The sequence below is a fragment of the Apostichopus japonicus genome, chromosome 4, assembly GCF_037975245.1.
Source record: "Apostichopus japonicus isolate 1M-3 chromosome 4, ASM3797524v1, whole genome shotgun sequence".
In the NCBI taxonomy this organism is placed as follows: Eukaryota; Metazoa; Echinodermata; class Holothuroidea; order Aspidochirotida; family Stichopodidae; genus Apostichopus; species Apostichopus japonicus.
The window spans coordinates 11268342-11288232 of NC_092564.1; the positions used below are offsets into that span (position 1 = coordinate 11268342).

General features: G+C 37.2%; 2 protein-coding genes across 6 annotated transcripts in view; one reads left to right on the forward strand and one right to left on the reverse strand.

Moving 5' to 3' along the window:
* Window positions 1-1037: 1037 nt before the first annotated feature.
* Window positions 1038-9699, forward strand: LOC139966434 (protein FMC1 homolog). Of its 5 annotated transcripts, none has more exons than XM_071969420.1 (4): window positions 1038-1189; window positions 7654-7745; window positions 7977-8129; window positions 9089-9699. In XM_071969420.1, exons 1-4 carry the CDS (start codon window positions 1174-1176, stop codon window positions 9182-9184), a joined length of 357 nt encoding a protein of 118 aa, XP_071825521.1. In that variant the 5' UTR covers window positions 1038-1173; the 3' UTR covers window positions 9185-9699. The 5 variants fall into 5 exon arrangements, with proteins under 5 accessions (XP_071825521.1, XP_071825522.1, XP_071825523.1 ...); XM_071969421.1 differs by lacking the exon at window positions 1038-1189 and adding an exon at window positions 6570-6723; XM_071969422.1 differs by lacking the exon at window positions 1038-1189 and adding an exon at window positions 6590-6723 and having other exon boundaries at window positions 7659-7745.
* An 882-nt stretch (window positions 9700-10581) lies between these two features.
* The window catches only part of LOC139966432 (PHD finger protein 14-like), a 37299-nt gene continuing 27989 nt past the window's right edge, over window positions 10582-19891 (reverse strand). Inside the window, exons 12-19 of the mRNA XM_071969416.1 lie at window positions 19173-19279; window positions 18077-18264; window positions 16657-16788; window positions 15454-15592; window positions 14168-14242; window positions 13407-13549; window positions 12923-13034; window positions 10582-12335 (exon numbers count right to left, since the gene is read on the reverse strand). Coding sequence (XP_071825517.1) covers window positions 12318-12335; window positions 12923-13034; window positions 13407-13549; window positions 14168-14242; window positions 15454-15592; window positions 16657-16788; window positions 18077-18264; window positions 19173-19279 — 914 coding nt within the window. The 3' untranslated portion in view covers window positions 10582-12317. The remainder of the gene's footprint in view (window positions 12336-12922; window positions 13035-13406; window positions 13550-14167; window positions 14243-15453; window positions 15593-16656; window positions 16789-18076; window positions 18265-19172; window positions 19280-19891) is intronic.

The following is a 19891-nucleotide window of genomic DNA, read 5'->3' on the forward strand; positions in this document are numbered from 1 at the left end:
TTGCCGGGCTTGAAAGCAAGACCCCTGCCATGCCAGAGTAGTCACATTTAGCCTACTTGCCGTCATCATTATTGAAAATCATTGAAACATATACCTCCGAGATTTTTTTTTCTCCATTTTTTAGTCCTACTTTTTTTTGCGTCGTGAATATTGGTCCGGCGTTCGGCGGACCTGCCCGTACCGGCTCCGACGCCCTGAATTAAATAAATGTCATAAGAAAAAACAGAAAGCATTTCTTAATGTCAACAAATGGGTAATTCCAAAACCATGTGCAGTTGCCAACAAATTTCTATGACCTAGCACTGTCATCATGTCATGAATGCATGTACCCTATACAGTACAGGTGAAATGCTAATATTGTGTTTTTGTTCGTTTAATAATTGATTGCGTTTAAAAAATAAAGCCATGTTCCACGCCTTGCGTGTACTCGTAGTGTAAACGCAAATGTTCATGAGTGTAGCGTTTAGCTTATTACCCTCTTATTTAAAACACTAATATTCGATGAGGCATGATACAGACAATCAATTATCATATTTAATTATTACACCTATATGTAGTATACGTGTGCATCGGACAGATCGACAAGTGTGCATTAAAAAATGGGCAGATGTACGTTTCGGAGCCTTGGTAAATATTGGGGGGGCTTATCATGCTTTTGCCCCCTCAACTTTTTCATTGGGGGGGCTGAGCCCCCCCAAGCCCCCCCGGTTCCGCCGCCACTGGTAACAGTAGGCAGAGAGGGAATGGCGGTGGCTGGCGGCGGCCACACAATTCAAAATGTAATAAACGGAGAGTAAACGCCCAGGTTGAGTCAACTTATTATTTTGTCATGTGTAGTATCTGTTCCCTTTCGAGGGAAATGGTGATGCACACCCGACGATGATCACACAATCACAGTCCCGATGCAAGGGGACTGGGGCTGAGAGCGGATCAGTCGTTTGGTAGTTTGGTTTTCGTGCCCAGGTTCTATCCTGGGTGACTGTTTCTTAAAAAGTATTTTGTCTAGAAATTCTCGATGATTCTTGCATATATCCTTGTACGCGTGGCCAATGAGGTGCGAGGTAAGCCTATTTCGAATACGGATCTCAAAGACTACGTATATAGTCGTGAAGGAGTTACAACCATCACCCTGTTGTTCAACGGTTATTCAACTTTTCAAGAGAACTTTGAAACATGGTAATAGTAGTCGGTAAGTTGTAATGTATAACCACCGTTTTAAATCTAGATCTTTGGAGAAATGACGTCAACATAAAAAGAATCAACGATTGAGTCAGATCAGAGTGAGTAACAACCGTTTATGGACTTTGACACTACTACGGGCTTTGCTATGGTGAATTCAATTTTTCGCCCAAATTCATTCAGTAGAAAATAAGACGAGGATCCGAAAGTGTGACTTAAGAAATTTAAATATTAAATAACATTATTATCAAACAAGACCGCCGAACAAAATAAGAGACGTTAAAATAAATGGACATATTACTTGTAGAGGGCGCTAAGTTTGAATGTTTTGCCCTGCCTGAGAAGGTTAAAGAGATAGGACACCGAAACACTGTTTATTACGGAATGCCAAATGTATCAAAAATGTCCAAAACTATATAAGCATGTCCAAAAAAATATAAGCATGTCCAAAAAAATATAAGCATGTCCAAAAAAATATAAGCATGTCCAAAAAAATATAAGCATGTCCAAATTTATATAAACATATCAAAACTAATATAAGTATGTCCAAAAATAATATGATCATGCCCAAAATAATATGAGAGTGTCGAAAAATTATATGAACATGTCGAATGTAACTGCTAACTTCAACTTTTTAGTGAACATTTTGGCATCTGAATTCACGCCATCTGTTGCAAAATATCCAAAAAAATATAAGCATGTCCAAATTTATATAAACATGTCGAAACCAATATGAGTATGTCCAAAAATAATGAGAGCATGTCCAAAATAATATAAGAGTGTCGAAAGACTATATGAGCATGTCCAAAATATAAAAAAGTGTCGAAAACTAATACAAAAGTCTCGAGCGTAACTGCTCGATTCAACTTTGTAATGAACAGTCAGGCGTTTGAATTTTACGCCATATGTTCCAAATATCAAACTTTTTATTTTGGTATGCTGAAAACAAAAACACCATATCCAGCGTAACTTAAGACGATATACAGTTCATCCATTACCGTATTAGTGTGTGTGTTAATATTTTAATGATATTTCGATCAAGAACGATTTTATTTTCGAGGAAATATTAGTTGAGTTGTTTCGTAGCGCGAGTGATCAACCTGGCCCCAAGGTGCTGTAACTATCAGTGAGTTTAATACGAAGAACCACTGTGTCCAACATTCCACGAGGTTTAATCAATAATATGTAGTTGGCGAGTTCTTCCCACGTTTCCATCTTGAAATTTAGTTAAAAGGTGAGAGTGAAGATTAAACGTTGAATACCCCTAACCTAGGCTTATTTTTTTTTAATTCTGGGCTAGTGTCCGACTTCGCCTGGTAACCGTAATTAAGTGTCACAATTTTCCGTTAAAAAAGTAACACAGTATAGTAGTTCATTTTCACTGCCAACGTACGCATGTGTGATAACTACTGTACGTTGTTAGCGCTTGTGCATGTTGTACGTACTTTCGCACGTGAACTTCTTTGCCTTCGCAACAATATATGAATAATCTCAGCACCTCTAGGCAGGGCGAAACCACTCACATTACGTAGGGATGTAAAAAGGAAAAATGTTAGGTGATGGTCTTGTTTTTACATATTTTGAATTATTTGCGTCACAAAAACAGAAGACTGTTTCAATAATATATTGTCATAATGATAACCATTGTGTCAGTTGATACAAATTACCTCCAAAGAAGGTATTGTAAGCTAATTTTTTTTCGACATACCAATATAAAAGTTCGATATTTGAAACATTTGGCGTGACTTCAAACGCCAAAATGTTCATAACAAAGTTGAAGTTAGCAGTTACACTCGAGACTTTTATATTATTATTCGACACTCTCATATAATTTTGGGCGTGCTCATATTATATTTTGACATACTTATATGTGTTTGGACATGCGCGTATTATTTTGGACATGCTCATATAGTTTTGACATGTCTATATAAATTTGGACATGCTCATATAAGTTTGGACATGCTTATATTTTTTTGGATATTTTGCAACATATGGCGTAACTTAAAACGCCAAAATGTTCAATACAAAATTGAATTAGGCAGTTACATTTGTCCCTCTTGTATTATTTTCGACATTCTTTTATTATGTTGGACATGCTCATATAGTCTTTCGACACTCTCATATTATTTTGGACATGCTCTTATTATTTTTGGACATACTCATATTAGTTTCGACATGTTTATATAAATTTGGACATGCTTATATTATTTTGGACATGCTTATATTGTTTTGGACATTTTTGAAACGTATGGCATGCCGTAGTTTATAAGCTTTCGAGAATTACTTCAGATCCACCCACTCCCGATCCACCCACTCCCGATTGGCTTCAGGAATACCAACTTCGGGATCGCTTCTCGGCCATTGGGATGGCTAAGATTATGTAAAGTATATACCTTCCCTTTCTAAGAGAATCATGATACACACGTGTCGATGATCTCGAAGTCTCGATGCAAGAGGATTTCACTTTCTTGGCGACTTTTCTTAAAATATACAAACTTGGTGACATAAGAATATGACACTAAATGTCATATTCAATACGATCATGAAGGTCAGATGACTGAACCTATCATGACACATTGTAGTACGGAGTCTGTTCTTAATGAAAATAGACGTTGAGATTTATGAATTTAGATATTAGGCCAATCATGTTTGCCTGCCGACGTTGCTCTTACAATGGCAGAAAAACAACCACTTAGCTGTTTCTATCATTCAAAGATAGATACAATTACAATTGAATATGGCTTGCGTATATGTGGATGACGTAAAACGCGCGCAATATGATTTTGAATCATGATACGTGTCATCCTACATTTCCTTATACTTATTTCATGAAATATGTGGAGGCCCCTTGTTGTGGAGGCCCATGGGCAACTGCCCACGCTGCTTCCAAGATAAGATAATGGGGTAAAATACCCTACTGATTATTCAGTCATTAACTGCAGGCAAATTACAGACAGTATCGACAGAAATTTAAATATTTATCGACAATCGTTCTTAGGCGATACTTCTGTTTCCCCGGCGAGAGGCCCTTAAAAAGAAAGAAAAACTTTCATCACATATTAGAATGTACCCTGACAGAAAGTAAGAACAAGTTGTGCTATAATTAAATTTAAATATATTCCTTTTTAAAAGGTTTTCATGCAACATTACGCTCTCTTGAGCAAACTTTAAGTCTTAGACACTGACCATTCACACCTGACTGCGAGCATGGAATGACTAATGAGGCGATACTGATGTCACCTGGATGTGTTTGCCTTGCATAATGAATATATGCACCCTTTTAAACATTTTTTTTTCTTCAAAATGCAAGCCAAGTTAGGTAATTTGTGCGAGATGTGACTTTGATTTGCGAGCGCAAAACACATTAAATCCACCTTAGACATCCCAACAAAATGGACTCTCCGTGGATTCTGTATTTGAAAGAAATCGTCACCTTGTAACGATTTTTTTAAACGTTTAAATAACTGCCACTAACAAAAATAAGGGCACTTTTCATTGCGAAAATGGTAAGAGAGCACTTTCCTAAAAAGATATTGGCACTCCAAATGTATGAAAATGGGCGTTTTGTTGCTTTTTAAAAACTGGGTGGTATGTTCCCCCTCCCACTCCTCCTTCCCTTCGTATCCCTCCTCCGGCTCTGGGTTAAGACTATATTTCCAATGATTAATTATGTATTTACTCTTGATCTTTGCATATTTCTTCTTCTTTTCATCATAACTCGATGGTAGGGATAAATTAAAGAATGTGCTTGTTAACTGTCTCATCACTCTATTGTATTTCTCTGTTTGCTCTATGGAGATGATGACCTCAGCATTTTGCCCTCCTCGGAGGACGAGAGGGAGGGCAGGGTCCTCTGAGAGAATGACCTCCTCATCAACCCGATCTGTGACCAATCGTGCCTATAGTCGTGCCTTTAAGAAAATCCGTCCTAGGTACCCTACTTTTTTCGTAAAAAAAAATGAGCCATTGGTCGGGTAGGGTACCCCAGTGTTTACGGAAAAAGTTGGGTTACTAGGGCGGATTTTCTTAGGCCAGATCTGCGTAGTGGAATCCCTGGCTGGTCAAAGTCAAACTAAGACTAGGTTAGTTGATGAATCGAAATTTTGTGCAATTATGGAACAACATGGTCAATGAACTGGTTGATGTCATACAAACTTACTGGAAACATTGCAACACAATCCTTAACCCAGGGGCGGACTGGGTCTTAAAACCGGCCAGGGCATTTTTCACCGAGACCGGCCCACTGGCATTATTCATTGATATGTTACCTACTATAGTGTTTGCCGTCCTAGCTGGGGCAGGGGTCTAAGGGGTTGTCCCCTCCCCCACTGAGATTTTATTGAAATTGAGGAATGCCTAGATGCAAAATGGTGCTATATTTCTAAATTTTGTAGGTTACAATAATCTTTCAAAAAGACCCAAAAATAATTTGCAACACTTGATTAAACTGAGTAAAGTTAAAAAAGGTAAACAAAAATAGACAAAAATATATGTTTTAGACTGGATTTTATTTAGTTTTTCAAGCATTTTGTGACAACATGCTTGAAAAGAAAAGAAGAAATAAAAACCTAAATAAAATCCACTAAGACATATATGTTCAATAACACGAGCACATTTCATGTCTACGAGAGTAAGAGCCTATGCAGTTTGTGCTTCTGGCATCCACACCATCAATGATAATTTTAGTGTCAAATTTGGCCAAGATCCCTATTTTCCACAGACATCAACATGAACGCCTCAAGATGTTCGTCGACGACTAACATTTCGTCTAATTTTGATAACCAAACACCCTATTGTATGTGGGTTATTTTTATTCATACATAATCTCTCAGGAATTAGCTACTGAGTGATATCCAAATAGTCTAATAATATTTTACCTTTTTTACTTCGCTTTCTGGTGGACCAGGTGCAGATTAATATAATCTGTATTCTCTACCAATGCTATGTATATGTCAGAATGCATTGGCCACCGTACTTGTATATCTTGTAGTAAAAATATTAGCACGGACGGGTTGCCAATAGCACGTTCTTTTGTTACGAACTAACAGACTAACTAACATGGTGATTTCATGAGCTGATTCCCACAGTTAAAAATATATTTCTACACAGCCCGTCTGTATTCTATAAACTTTTGTGAAAATGGGCTGTAATTTTACCAGGCTCCCCAGCCCATCGGCCCACCGGCCCACCGGGCATCGCCCAAATGCCTGTGTGGCCAATCCGCCACTGCCATAACCCCTTCCCAATAAATATAATTACGTACTCCTTGTGTCTGGGATACTTTTAGCCGAGTTGGCGCCCCATATATCCGAAACATCGAAAAAATGCTGAAGAAATGATTTGATTGGTTCTGATTAGTCAGGGTTAATATTGCCGTTACACGTCCATCAGACTATGCATCTTGTTTTGACCTAACGTTAAAAGTTAGATGCGCATGTGTATGTGCATTTTGTTGGTGTCATCTATGAGTGGTTAGGGACGAAGCACAGATCGCGGAACCCCTCTCAATGAAATAAGTTCACGGAAAACATTTGAAAATTGGAAGTAAGCCATATTTTCCCTTTCTTTTCGAATTTACTCGCTTTATTGGTCACCAAATGGGCCATTTTTTATTTTCGTTTAGAGTCGTATAGTAAATATATGATCACTGTTTTCTGTTCAGGATTGTTTACAAGACCTGTCTAAAGACAAAGTAGCCTACTTAGGCTACCTAACCTGTTAATACGCCTAGGCCCTGGCCTAATGTTAGGACTATATTTGTGGTAAGTTCTAGGGCCTTCATATGTAATTATTGGCTAGGGACAGGCGACAGTTACAGTACAAGTACTCAGTGCCAATTGCATCTTTCGCTGTGGGTCGCTGCAGATTTAACATAGCCTAGAAAAATATTGCCAAAACAGTACTGGGACTATTATTAATTATGAAGCAGGCTGAGCAGAATGCATTGAGAATTCACTTGGGTCATCATCATCATGGGCTGAAATACTACTCTTCGTTTTAATGCAACTACAACAAATACACAAGAAAGATCAAGAAAACATGCAATAGGGATTAATAACATTACACGTTTCCTTAGTTCCGTAGCAGTAGACAGAGATAGTATGCCATGTTGAAAGCTACATGTTCTGGGTCCAGATACAGTTGGCATAAATGCAAGTATTACATGTTAACTTGTTTTCCATATCAGGTAAACTTGCAAAACTTGAGAGAAATGTTAGCACATCCTATATGCAGTGAAAATGGCCATTTTATCTCATATCAAGTGCTGTACTGCTTTGAATTGAGGATGTGTCGTGATTGGTTCTTAAATCTTAATCAAAACTTGTGATGAATACTGTGGATAGAACACTGTGGAGTTATTTAAGCCCAGGCATTCCTGAGACTCATTGGCCCAAACATAAATAACGTCAAATTTATTTTATCATATTTGTTTATAATTTGTATTCACTATTTTCCCTTTAATTTTGATCTTAGGTCAGGCAATGATGGCAAGTCCAGTAGCAGGAAGAGAAGCATTGCTTGTCCTTAGAAGTCTCATCAAAGAATTGAGATATGTCAAACCAGGGGTAAATATTATATAAATGATGAATCTTAATGCACACAAGTGTTTAAGTTTATAGGTGCCCCCCCCCCCACCACATCCGCTGGTCCTACTGTATTCCCAGTGGCATTGGTAGCAAGTGTGAGCCCTGTTGCCAATTTTTGTTGCAAATTTATGATACTGTTTATGATATGGTAAAACCTCTTCTTCCTGTCAGTGATCCCATCAACTTCATGATTCTTTCAAACTGTTGCAGAGCTCTCCACGGAATCTTATGGCATACCAACACATCATGGAACAGTACAGAAGTAATCAGGTCACCTCTGAGAAAGTCTGCAGAGCACGAGAAGAGCTGCTTCATAAAGCCAGGTCATATCTCAGCCTACTGCAAGGAATCCGAGAACATGAGGTACAGCGCTAGGAATGATGTTTCTTTGTCGTGTCAAAAATTTAGTTTGATTAGTGTAAACTGCTATTGGATGATTGAAAATTTTGTTATATATATTTGACAAGCTGCATTTTGCATCAAATTCGGTATCTGAAATCTGAAATATTAGAATTAAAATTAGACTGGCAGTAATTATATTAAAAGACAGCAGTCTAGATATTGACACCAATTTAGAGCGTCACTTTAGGCACTAAATTAAATAATACTGATGTTTTAGAAAGTTAAAAAGCACTGCTCTCAGTCCAAGCTGCATTTCTAATATATGTTCTAGAAGTTACCCTTTATACAGTCCTCTTATGCCATACAAAGCTGAATGGCAAAACGTCAAGAGTTTATGACCTCAAATATCATGTTTACAATGCTTTACAAAGTCAAAGACAAATGGTGTTGAATGTCACCCAAGGGTGTTCTGTTGTTTATATAAATTGTTACAAATATGTACTGGTCAAGTTATTAGAATTTTAAAAATAATGGTTTGACATTAACATTTAGACCAATACTGAGGGGCTGACATCATCATTATCAATTGAACCTTAAAAGAGCATTCCAGAGATTTGGCATATATTGAAGGAGTATAACTTGAAAAACCCACACAGCTAACTACTTGCATACTTACTTTCCATTTTGCAAGTGTACAATTCTGTCTATAAGTCATCCCTTAAGGTTAATGAGCAGCAGGACACTTTTCATAACAGTATCAAACTATTTTCCAATTTTGTTACTTTTGTTTTATATAGCCATTGAAGTGACACATGTCTAGTCAACCACATCCTTATGGGTTCTTAATACCCACAACATGATCCAAATCAGCAGGCCAACATGTCGCTTTTAGAAATGTCATAGTCAATTACAAGTACTAGTATGTATGTCATTATGCTGCCTTATTATTCTGTATTATTCTATATTATTCTGTATTTCAGGCTCTGAACCAAGAATACAAAGGCAGAGAGAGAACATTGGAGGAGAGTGCAAACTTAGTCGGTCTTCGTCTTCCAAAATCTCCCGAAAAGGACTGATTATCTCCATCTTGTATTTAATCGAGATTGAGGCCCTTCCAAGAGTCGGGTGATTCGCAAGGAGAGATCCAATCTGTGACGAGGTTCATGCACTGTTAATGCTGCAATGCTTCATTTCTGGAGAAGTAGTGGATGTTGAACCATTAATTTAATTAATTTACCTCCTAGTGGTCAAAGTTATGGATTGGTTATTCTATTACTGTTTTGGAAGATGAGAGGGAGGGAGGGGGGGGGAAGGGGCTCTTAGGAGTTTGTTGCATGGGGGGAAAGGAAGGTTGTGAAAAATTAACATTGGTAGACAGTAGAGATGGAAATTTGAAGTGGCCTGAATGAACATTACCTAGGAATAACCTCAAACTCCTTTCAGTATGGAGCAGTACTTATTCTATAACTTTTGATGGGAAACTTTACTGAAGAGTTTTTTGGTTGTTGTTTTAATTTTAAAACTTGAATGTTTAGTAAAGTCTATGATAGGATCGAAAACTTAACTTATGAGAAAATATCTGAAATTTCAAGTTTGGCTTGTTTCATCTCTGATCTCCCACCTCTTCTAGAGTGCAATTAAAAATTTCTTTCTTAAACAACTTTAATTTAAGTTACCTAATTTTTGTCTGTTTTTGCAAAAATAATGACCAATCAAATATCTTAATTCTACATTGAATGAAAAATTAGATTCTAAACCTTTGGATCAGATATCATTGTGATATTATACTTCTGTGCAATCATTAAAATAAACATCAAGACGTGTAAAGCAATTTTAGATCTATGAAACCAGAGATTCAAAACTGGCTCTGAATTGTTTGGTCATTCAAGTTTTGACCATAATATTGCTGATGTCAAATGATCAGCCATGTTCTTACACTAATGTATGTTTATTCATATCTATATTCATATGTCTATTCATATCAAGCCTCTGTTGACAAAATATGGGTTTTGCTTCACAAAGGTGATTCTTCAAAAGTATGTTTTTGGAATTCACTTGTTTACATGATCATTTTTCCTCCACATACAAGACAGGGTTATTGTACTTAAAGGTAGTCTGTATAGGCCCCAAATTATAGCATGCTGTATTTGCTAGAAGTTTTCAAAAAGTACTTTTCCTGAGGGTCTTTGTTCTAAGACATTCTAAATGAACACACAAGATGACTGAATATCCCAGTGAGGTACATTTTGTCCAAGTTTTAAGAATTTTGACCACATTTGAATATCTGGCATATTTTGGGCCAATACAGCATACCTTCAATTATGTGGATCAACCTACGAAGTATGAATTTCAGGTTTACAAGCAAAAGTTTAATAGAGACAAACACACACACACCCTGATGCATAGAAACATCCCATGTGACTGTGTACAATTCTTTTGCAGTTGCAAGGACTCAGTAAGGAGAAAACAAAGATTATACATGTATTTTTCTTTTCTTGTTGTAAAAAAAATGTAAACTTGGCAGTAAAGAGTGATTAAGTATCATAGCTCACTTGATTAACAAATGCCATAGACAAATTCTAACACAAAAACAAGCTAAATGATGCCTGACCTAGTTCAATTTGACCTCATGACCTGCCATTTGATATGAAGAACTACAACTGGTCATTGCCACTAGTTCATAGGTCATTACAATGAAACTGTTTAAATATGACAAAAAACAATTGGCTGCATGATGCAACCACATCCTGAGAGCATGTTCCTGGCAAAGAAATGAACCACTAAAAGCTTGGAGCAATTTGAGGCTTTCTGGTGTGAAATCTATCAAGCTCCTTTTCCAAAATGGAAGATTTACATTGAAAAGGAAGACATAATTTAGGTATTAAAAAGTCATTATGAGTTGGAAATGATTTTGTGTTCAAGTTTTTAACTTATTGACATTCTACTGACCAATTGCTGTTTATGGTGGTTCAAAAATATCCATTTAAAAAGTAGCACAAACTGTTGTGGCCCCAAGCTGTCCATAACCACTGCATAACCAATGATAACGGTAATGTAATGAGATAATAAAACCTTTATACATTCTTGCCAATTTATGACAGTAAATGTCATAAGCCACATCGTCACAGCATAGAAGATACAGAAGCTCCTGCTGGACCATGATGATGTCCACACACTGAACCAAATGTATGAATCAAATCCTGAAAGAAAGTTACAGTATCATGAAATCTTCATAAATTGACTGCTATTCAAACTTGCCATAGACGACAAGGTAAAGGACAAAACTACAACAAACAAAAATGATGAAAAAAACAAACAAATATGGCTGCTACAAGTCATTCTTGTCTTTAAAAACAAGCTGCAGGTCTTTACCTGAGATTAGTTACTGAGCTTTGAACGGAAATATTCTAAACAATCATTTAAGTTGGGGTACATACTATCTAGTTGGATAATTTGACATAGCTACCTGCAGCAAACTTGTCACTGGAGCTTTTTGCAAAATAAGTTGAACGATAGATGCTCCCGTCTCTTTGATGACTAAGAGGTATACTTCTTTGTGATTCAAACCAGATTTGAAATGCTCCTTGCAAGGAAGGAAATGTTTACACAAAGTAAAATATGGATGGCCTATAACATAAACAAAAAGTTCAGTAAATATTCTTCGTTGGCCAATGATGTGGTTGTTCACTTATGAATTTCAACAACATAATTAATTGTCTTGGCTCTGCATAATTGTCTTCTTCCTGCTCACACTCTCCAATGACAAGTTCTGCTCCTTGTGTTGGTAGTACAATGTCCATGTGGCTTTATAATATAGTCAATTACCATGACTACCAACCAACCGTACAACTGATACACTTCTCATAGGAGGAGAACTGTAGTCTGGGTTTTGTGATAAACCTCGATGTATGTAAATCTGCCTAAGTCTCTGTTATACAACTTGGATTCATAGTAGAGGCTTGTAACGTCACAATCTGTTTGAAGTAGTAGTAGTGTCATTACTATGTACACCTTTGTATCCTCCCAACAGTTCAGGATGGTGGGGGGGGGGGTTGTTAACACAGTCATATAGGAGCCACTCTGGTCTATAACGTGGCCTCATCCTTTGATCATTGTTGAGGATCTACTTCTTCTTGCCCCTTCTCTGTTTAAGACTTGTCCAGTGTTTCTCTCTGATTTTTGCTCTTATGGTTGTTACCCGTTCCATGTTTAGTCATCATCTTCCTCCTATGAAAACAGAACAAGTAGTGTGTGGTGAAACCATATTCCCTCAGTCAATCTTTCCTTGCAGTACACATTTGGGTTCTACTACGAAATATAATTTCAGATTTCAATTTGGAAAAAAATCTCCATTGCATGGGCACATGGAAAGAAATGTTGAAGCGGTAAGCAGTGTTGACAAGAAAATTAGATATAGCAAACTCTTAAAATATGCTGTTTTTAGCTGCTACAATCTGTTTGGAACATTTGTACAAAATACACATGAATGGACTTAAAAATGTATTTGAAATTAAGTAAAACATGGAAATTACACAATCAGGTTACACTTAATGGATGCAGTGTGAACCTGCAGCACTCAGACATGTAACAAGGCATGAAAATCAAGACTATATAAGCGTGATGGAATTTTACACTTCTTCTTTTTAATTTTTACACTGAATTAATTTAATGTTGTACTGATCTGGCAGAATCTTTCACTATGACAGCAGGTACCTGCAGGGAGAGTTTATAATGATTGAGACTTTAAGTTCATTATAAGCTGGAGTGATACAGCACTAAAATAAACAAAGAGATGACCAAAGACTGAAACTTACCCCAGAGGACATGCATTCTGGACAGTACCACCCATAACCTCTGACCTTTGGGTTTTTCTTGTAAGGAGGATCAAGACATCCAAAGTGGTAGCACTTCTCACACTCATCACAGCTAGAATAAAAAAGTGAAAGATAATGATGATAACATTGGTTAGTTGGTTTATCAAAAGCAAAAACTAATATTATTCCAACTAAATCAACTTAACCTGCAATTCTTCATCCACATTCTATTTTTGTTGACCACTGGTGACCTCAAATTACCTTTAACCTTCACCAATTTTTGCAAATCCTACAAAGAACTCACTAAATTGCTCCTCTACATACCATGTATGAACAGACAACAACAAGCAGAACCACTACAACGTTCGGGATCACCTTTGGTTCAAATAGACACCAAAACATTACCGCATATCAAGTGCACCTGTTTTAAATTTTCTACTAGGCTGCATAATTTACCTGAATTGAAGCCATCATATCACCATACCTGACTAAAGTCTTCAAAGTCCCGCTAGTGTTACAGATGTTACACAGCTTATCGGTGGGCTCTTCTTCTTTGACTGATGTTCTCGTCGTCCGTAGGTAGGATTCTTCCTTCTTTATGAGGACAGATGGAGACGTCTTTGATATCTGTGACAAAGGAGAACAAACAACTCAAACTTTCTACCGGCAAACAAAAATACTAACAAGGTTGCTCAACTGAAGTATCGCTTTTAAGGCTACTCAGTTAACAGGACAAATGTCAAAGGTGAACAGTGATATTGCTCCCTTTACTCTAATAAGAATACAATAAGCCTTTAGAATTGTCATAATGACAGAAGTGAAGTTCATTACAGTCTAATAGACTTCCTTTTTGAGGGAGGGGGTGGGAGGAGGCAGGTGGAATAACAGACTTTAATTTACAAGATGCAGATGCCCTTTCTCTTGTGACAGTCACTTGGTGACTTCAAAAGTCATGTGGGCATGTCATGACTGTCACCTTGACTGATAAAATACAATAGTTAAAACACAATATTTAAAACACAATATTTAAAACACAATAGTTAAAGCACAATACCTAAAACACAATAGTTAACATGAAAATAGACATGTGTTAAGTTGCGAAGCGATTGGTGGGCAATATTTCATCGCTAAAATGTGCTAGTTATGAGTGGTGAAAACTATATGTTAGTTTGAATATGAATATTACTTTCTAAAAACCTACTTATGATACTTTTCAGTGTCTGATTTTGAACTCATCAATATTACCTTAATTGTTTCTGGATCTTTCATCTCTGTCTCTCCTTTCTTTGATCTTGTTCTCTTCTTTTTTCGACCCTTTCCCTTCAAGAGGGTAAAATCAAACAGAACAAAAAATATCACAATCGATTTATTGAATACTTAATTGATATCATTAATTGATTATCAGGAATCACCTGTCCAAACTGATCCCAAAGAACCTACTCTATCCACTTCAATCTCTCTTTAGTGAATATCCCTGTGAGTGTTCTGTTTAAAAATTTTGCTTAAATTTAAGTCACTACAGATATAGAAATTTGTTATTGTTCAATTCCATTTTACTTCTTTACTTATGACGATGGGGTTGTGCAGGGTAATGGGGATGCCAGTTGAAAGTACAACAGAACATGGGGAATCTGAGTATTTTGATTTAATATCCTTCAATTCAATGAAGGTTCCATAAATAGTTGCTAAACTCAGTACTGGTTTTACTCTTGTCCATGTAACATACCACATTGGCATTGATATGAGTTTTCAGACATTTAATTACATAAAGGAGAGTCTATCAGTCAAAGAGATCTACAAAAGATGTAATATAAATCCAAAATAAAATGATCAAAACATCTAAACTAAACAGGAAGGAGAGAATATGAATAAACTTCTTTTTACAGTCTAAAGTAAATATGTTTGCGTGTCTAAAGTAGTATGTCTTCACGTATGTACAATATTAATAGTTTTTCAGTTAGACAATTGTGTTCATAATACATACTTGTGCCCTAAAGACAAAAAAGTGGTGTCTAGTGACAAACTGATTTTTTGTAGTTTTGTAGTAGCAAAAATTATCGAGCCAATTCCAGGGTTGTAGAATCTTTTCCTTTATTGTCTGTTTATTATAAAACTGGGGTGTGTTTTGCTACGAGAGGTCTTATAAACATATACAACCATGGAGAAGCACCTGTTAGCAACTCAAGGTTATCACATACCCTCACGCCTGACCTTACACAGATCATTCCATATTAATGTTTGTTTTCTTTTTTGTGGTAATTATAAACAGTGGGAGGTGGATTTAGCTTGCAAATCCGATCAGATTACACTGTAATTCCTCAGTAAAATGCAAAAAACTAAATAATAACATAACAGAGTATAACAACAAACAAGGGAAAAAATACCATGAGATAGGATCTAAAAAGAAGGGGAGTAAACATGATCCAATCTAAGGAAAGAAATGCAAAATATAGAAAAACATGTGTACCCATTAAAGAGGAACTCCCCAAAATCATTGTTAAAAAAAGGTTATACCATCAAAAGTGACATACCATCTTTTTCTTCTGAACTACCACCACAGGGGTGTACTTGGATGGTTCCTTAATGGCCCGCTTTACCCTCTTGATAGCCCCCTCTGGCAATGAGGGCATCTCATCATCACTTGAGCTCCCAACACACTGTGAGCATTGCCTGTGAAAAGTGGAACATGGTTTTGGAAAAAAAACTTTTGTCACATACTTTGTAGCACATGGCAGTCAACATAACTGCAGTGGAATTTTTATCGGAAAGATTACTGACGAACAACGAAACAACAACAGGCAAGAAAAATCCAAAATCAAGAGAATGCTGTGATGTACTCTTCTATCATCACTCTGTGATGTATCCAACTATCACTTCAAGAGATGTTATGTCTTCCAAACTAGAAATAAACACACATAGTGAGAACTTAGATGACGACTATCGCAGAAACAAAAACTTGAATCTGAGACTCTGTGTTCTTAGTTTGTTCTTGTTTCAGTTAGCCTCTGAAGAAGATCCTGCTAGGATGGAAACATCAGGCCACTGTGTCTGTGATATGGAAAAGCTGTAATATTGTAAAAAACTACTTAAGAAATGATGTGGAGAATCCCAGTTTTCATGGTGAGTTACATAAACTACCCGATTCCTGTCACCCTCATCAATATCAAGTAATGTTTTACAGACCGCTCCAATAAACAAATCTTGAGTGCATGGTACGTTGAAAACTACTCGTTGCGAGAGTTCTCTTGTATTTACCTACTTAGACACAATTTGTCATGATGGTTCACTTGGTATTTACATTCAAACTAAAGTTCTAAGGGTAACTTAATTGTGACCCAACCAAACCAAACCAACGCTAACCCAACCATACCAACCAATCCTAACCCAACCTAACCAAACCAAACTAAATCCAACCTTACCTTACTAAACCAAACCTAACCGAACCAAACCAAACCAAACCAAACCAAACATAATCAAACCAAACCAACCAAACCTATGCTAACCCAACCAAACCAACCAATCCTAACCCAACCTAACCAAACCTATGCTAAACCAACCAATCCTAACCCAACCTAACCAAACTAAACCCAATCTAACCCAACCAAACCTAACCAAACAAAACTAAACCAACCAAACCAACCCAAACCTAACCTAACCTAACCCAACCAATCTATCCAAACCAACCATTGAACTTCATAAGCTTAAAATGTAAAATTTTCTTTGACTCTACATACCATCCTGCAAAGGCTGTTTTCTTGGGCATCCTAGTGAGAGGCGGATCCAGGCATCTGAGATGGTAATGTTTCTTGCAGGTATCACACTGGAGGAGTAAATGTTGATCGTGGGTATTCTTGCAGATCCCACAGCTGTTAACAACACATGTTATTAGAGGAGATAAATAAATACAGTTTATACAAAACTTTGGGAAATGTGAAACATTTCTACAATCTGGAAATCCTTGCGTCCCAATTACACACAGAGTCAAAGAGGTATCACCACTGCATATATACAAAATTCAGCAATTTCATCAGGGAGAAAGTATCTCTTGTGCTTAAAGATATTTTAATTTGCTTTGTAACTATACAGCAGAAGGTACAATATTTACCCAGAAAATGTGTCACAGATGCAAAATTTAAAGCAATGTCACAAACTAGACCCCTCAGTTATGGAGTGAGTTAGCAACTGGATCTCCATTAAAGCAGAAAAATTATGCCCACTTGCCCTCATTCCCCTCCCTCTCACCCCCACAAAACAAAGACACACATAACATATACTTGGTAGTCATGTAATGAAGGTTTGTGGTAGTCATCTAGCCAATTTTGGAAAAAAGGGAACCTTTTACGATGTCAAAACATTTTAAAAAGGTAGCTAAATTCCTCTCACATGGGCAGTTTCTACATCTGAAATGATCTTTACTGACTCGTTCAAAATTAGCATGGTTTTTGGCAGTTAATACCGTATCTATGCACAACATTTTTAATGATAGAAAAATGGATGTTGTGAAGCATTTTTAGAAAGACATTTGGCAGCCAAAAGAAATACTGTTCAAGAATCACTTTTGCTGCCCACTTGATGCTTTGAGCAATAATTAGTAAAAATGGGAATAGAAAACAAATTGGTTATTTAATTATCAGAAAACTTGACTGCAGTGGCTTTGCAATCCATGCTGCACTGAGTATGTGATGTGTAATATCACAGCACCAGCCATGCAGGGTATGTCATATCATCAACTTTACCCCTGGCATCTGCCTTGTATTTATAGTACTCAGGGAAGCTCTTAACCAGTGGTTCTCAAAGTGGTCCTTGCCGCCCCCCTGGGGGCATTGGGAAGCCTCAGGGGGCGCTACAGGGTACGCAGGGAGTAGGGGGGCGTTGGCACTAATTTGGGGGTCCCTGACGATTACGACACAACACTGCAGCGATTTAGGGCACAATAAGGCATCCAGGGATCTGGGAAGATAACTTTTGTTGAGAGAAAATTCATCATCTTGTAAGGAATGTAGGCTATTTTTAAAATAATATCTTCGGACAGTCTGATTGCTCGCTTGAGCGGCTGACTATGAACAGTAGGCCAACGTGAAAAAAAATTGAGAACCACTGCTCTTAACAGTATACAAACTATAAATTATAGAATAAAGTTGACTCATGACTCACAGATGGATGATGGTTGGACTTCTCACTTCTGACTTCTTTGGCGGTGACCTCTTAATCTTTGGTGATCTCAGCACGGACGGAAGAGGGAGTTTCTGGCCTGAAATATCTCGCAGCATCTTCCAGTACTTCTCTGCATCTTGTTTGAGCAGAGGGTTGGTCGCACGAAAGACGTCTACATCTGTAGAAAGCTGGAGAAGAAGGGAGAGTTGACCAATCAGATCTCAAGTCAAATGTAACCCTTCCAGGGGTTAACATGAAAGTTCCGAAGTCCAGGGTCAAAAGACGTAATGGAAGTTAATGTCATTGGATGTGATTTTTCATTTTTCACTGTATAATTCAGACTGTCTAATTGGTAAATGCTATTCCCCCAACCCCTGGTTCTCTAAGTACTTCACATGCTTTTGAAAATTTTCGCTGACAAATGTTACAGTCATTTATTTATATATGTTTGCAACTTTCGTAATTTAATTTCAACTGTCCATTGCATTGTTATGGCCTCCATTCTTCTTTAAGTCTCTTCCCATGCTTTTTATGAGATGAGTTTCATTGCAAACTGTTAGGGAATGTATACTAACCAATCTGTGGCCTAATTTTTGTCCAGACCACAACAAAAATAGTAATAATTCCAAAAACAAACATGTACAAGAAAAGTTGATCAAATTACAATACAAAAGTACAAGGACATCCAACATTTTTTGTACAGGAGTGACACAAAGCCTACAATTATGAAGGATTTTATCAAAGCTATGTGGCATTTATGATCAGGCATCCTTAATTCCAACTTCAAAACAATGGGAGATGAACAGTCATCCATGGTAAATTTAAATACCATCGTTGACTCACTCCCATCTTGGTAGCAAAGCTTCATATCCCAACAACACAACACAACACAACATGTTATCATGATGGGATTTCGGCAAACGTGTATCTGTTCCTTGCGCTGTGATATAAATTTCTGGAAATTTTAGACTTTGTTATCCTCTTATGGAAACTGGTTCTTGTTATTCGTCTAACTTATGATCTCTCTAAGTTAAGAAAACTGCTTATTTTCTGCAAAAAGGAGGTATTCTTGAAATCATAAAGAGCTGGTTTTTACCTTATTGTAGAAGTTCCTCAGCCTCTGTTCCTCTTTGTTTAACTTTTCAGAGTGCTTGATGAGTTCCTTAAGTTGGCTCTTATAGTTTGACAGCCTTACGTCTCGATCTACCAAGGCAAAGAAAGATGACAAATAACGTACAAATAAATAAACACTTAACCAGAAAAATTATTTTGATACAATGAAATCCAAATCCCATGAGACAGCCCATTCCCCTCCCTCTACCCACCCTACCCAATCCCTGACCTGAATTGTCACCCTGAGCAGTTAAATCCTGAGCAGGCGGAGTGTATAGGCTACTGGTTAACGCCGGCGTCTCCCAGTCATGAGATCCCCGGTTCGATTCCCCGCCGACAGCAATGTGTGTCGTCTGGCAAGGGTGTTGTTCAATAACAACTTCCTGACATGGACGTTAAATGGATGTGTGCCGAGAGATTGGCTTCGGTCAGCTTGCGAGTCTACAAGCCTCAATGGCTTCTTTCGCGAGTTCCTGCATGCAGGAAGATCACATATACATACATACATACATACAAATCGGGGTGTGCACAAACTTGATCTTGCTGACCACAGTTAAAAGTTAAAGATGTATCTATTTCCCTTAACTGAAGTGGAAGTGCTATATACAAGAGGTTATGGTCAGACAGCTTGACATACACATTATCAAGCTGTTTTTCGCAAAATATCCCATCATGGATAGGCCCCTATATACTACATAATGT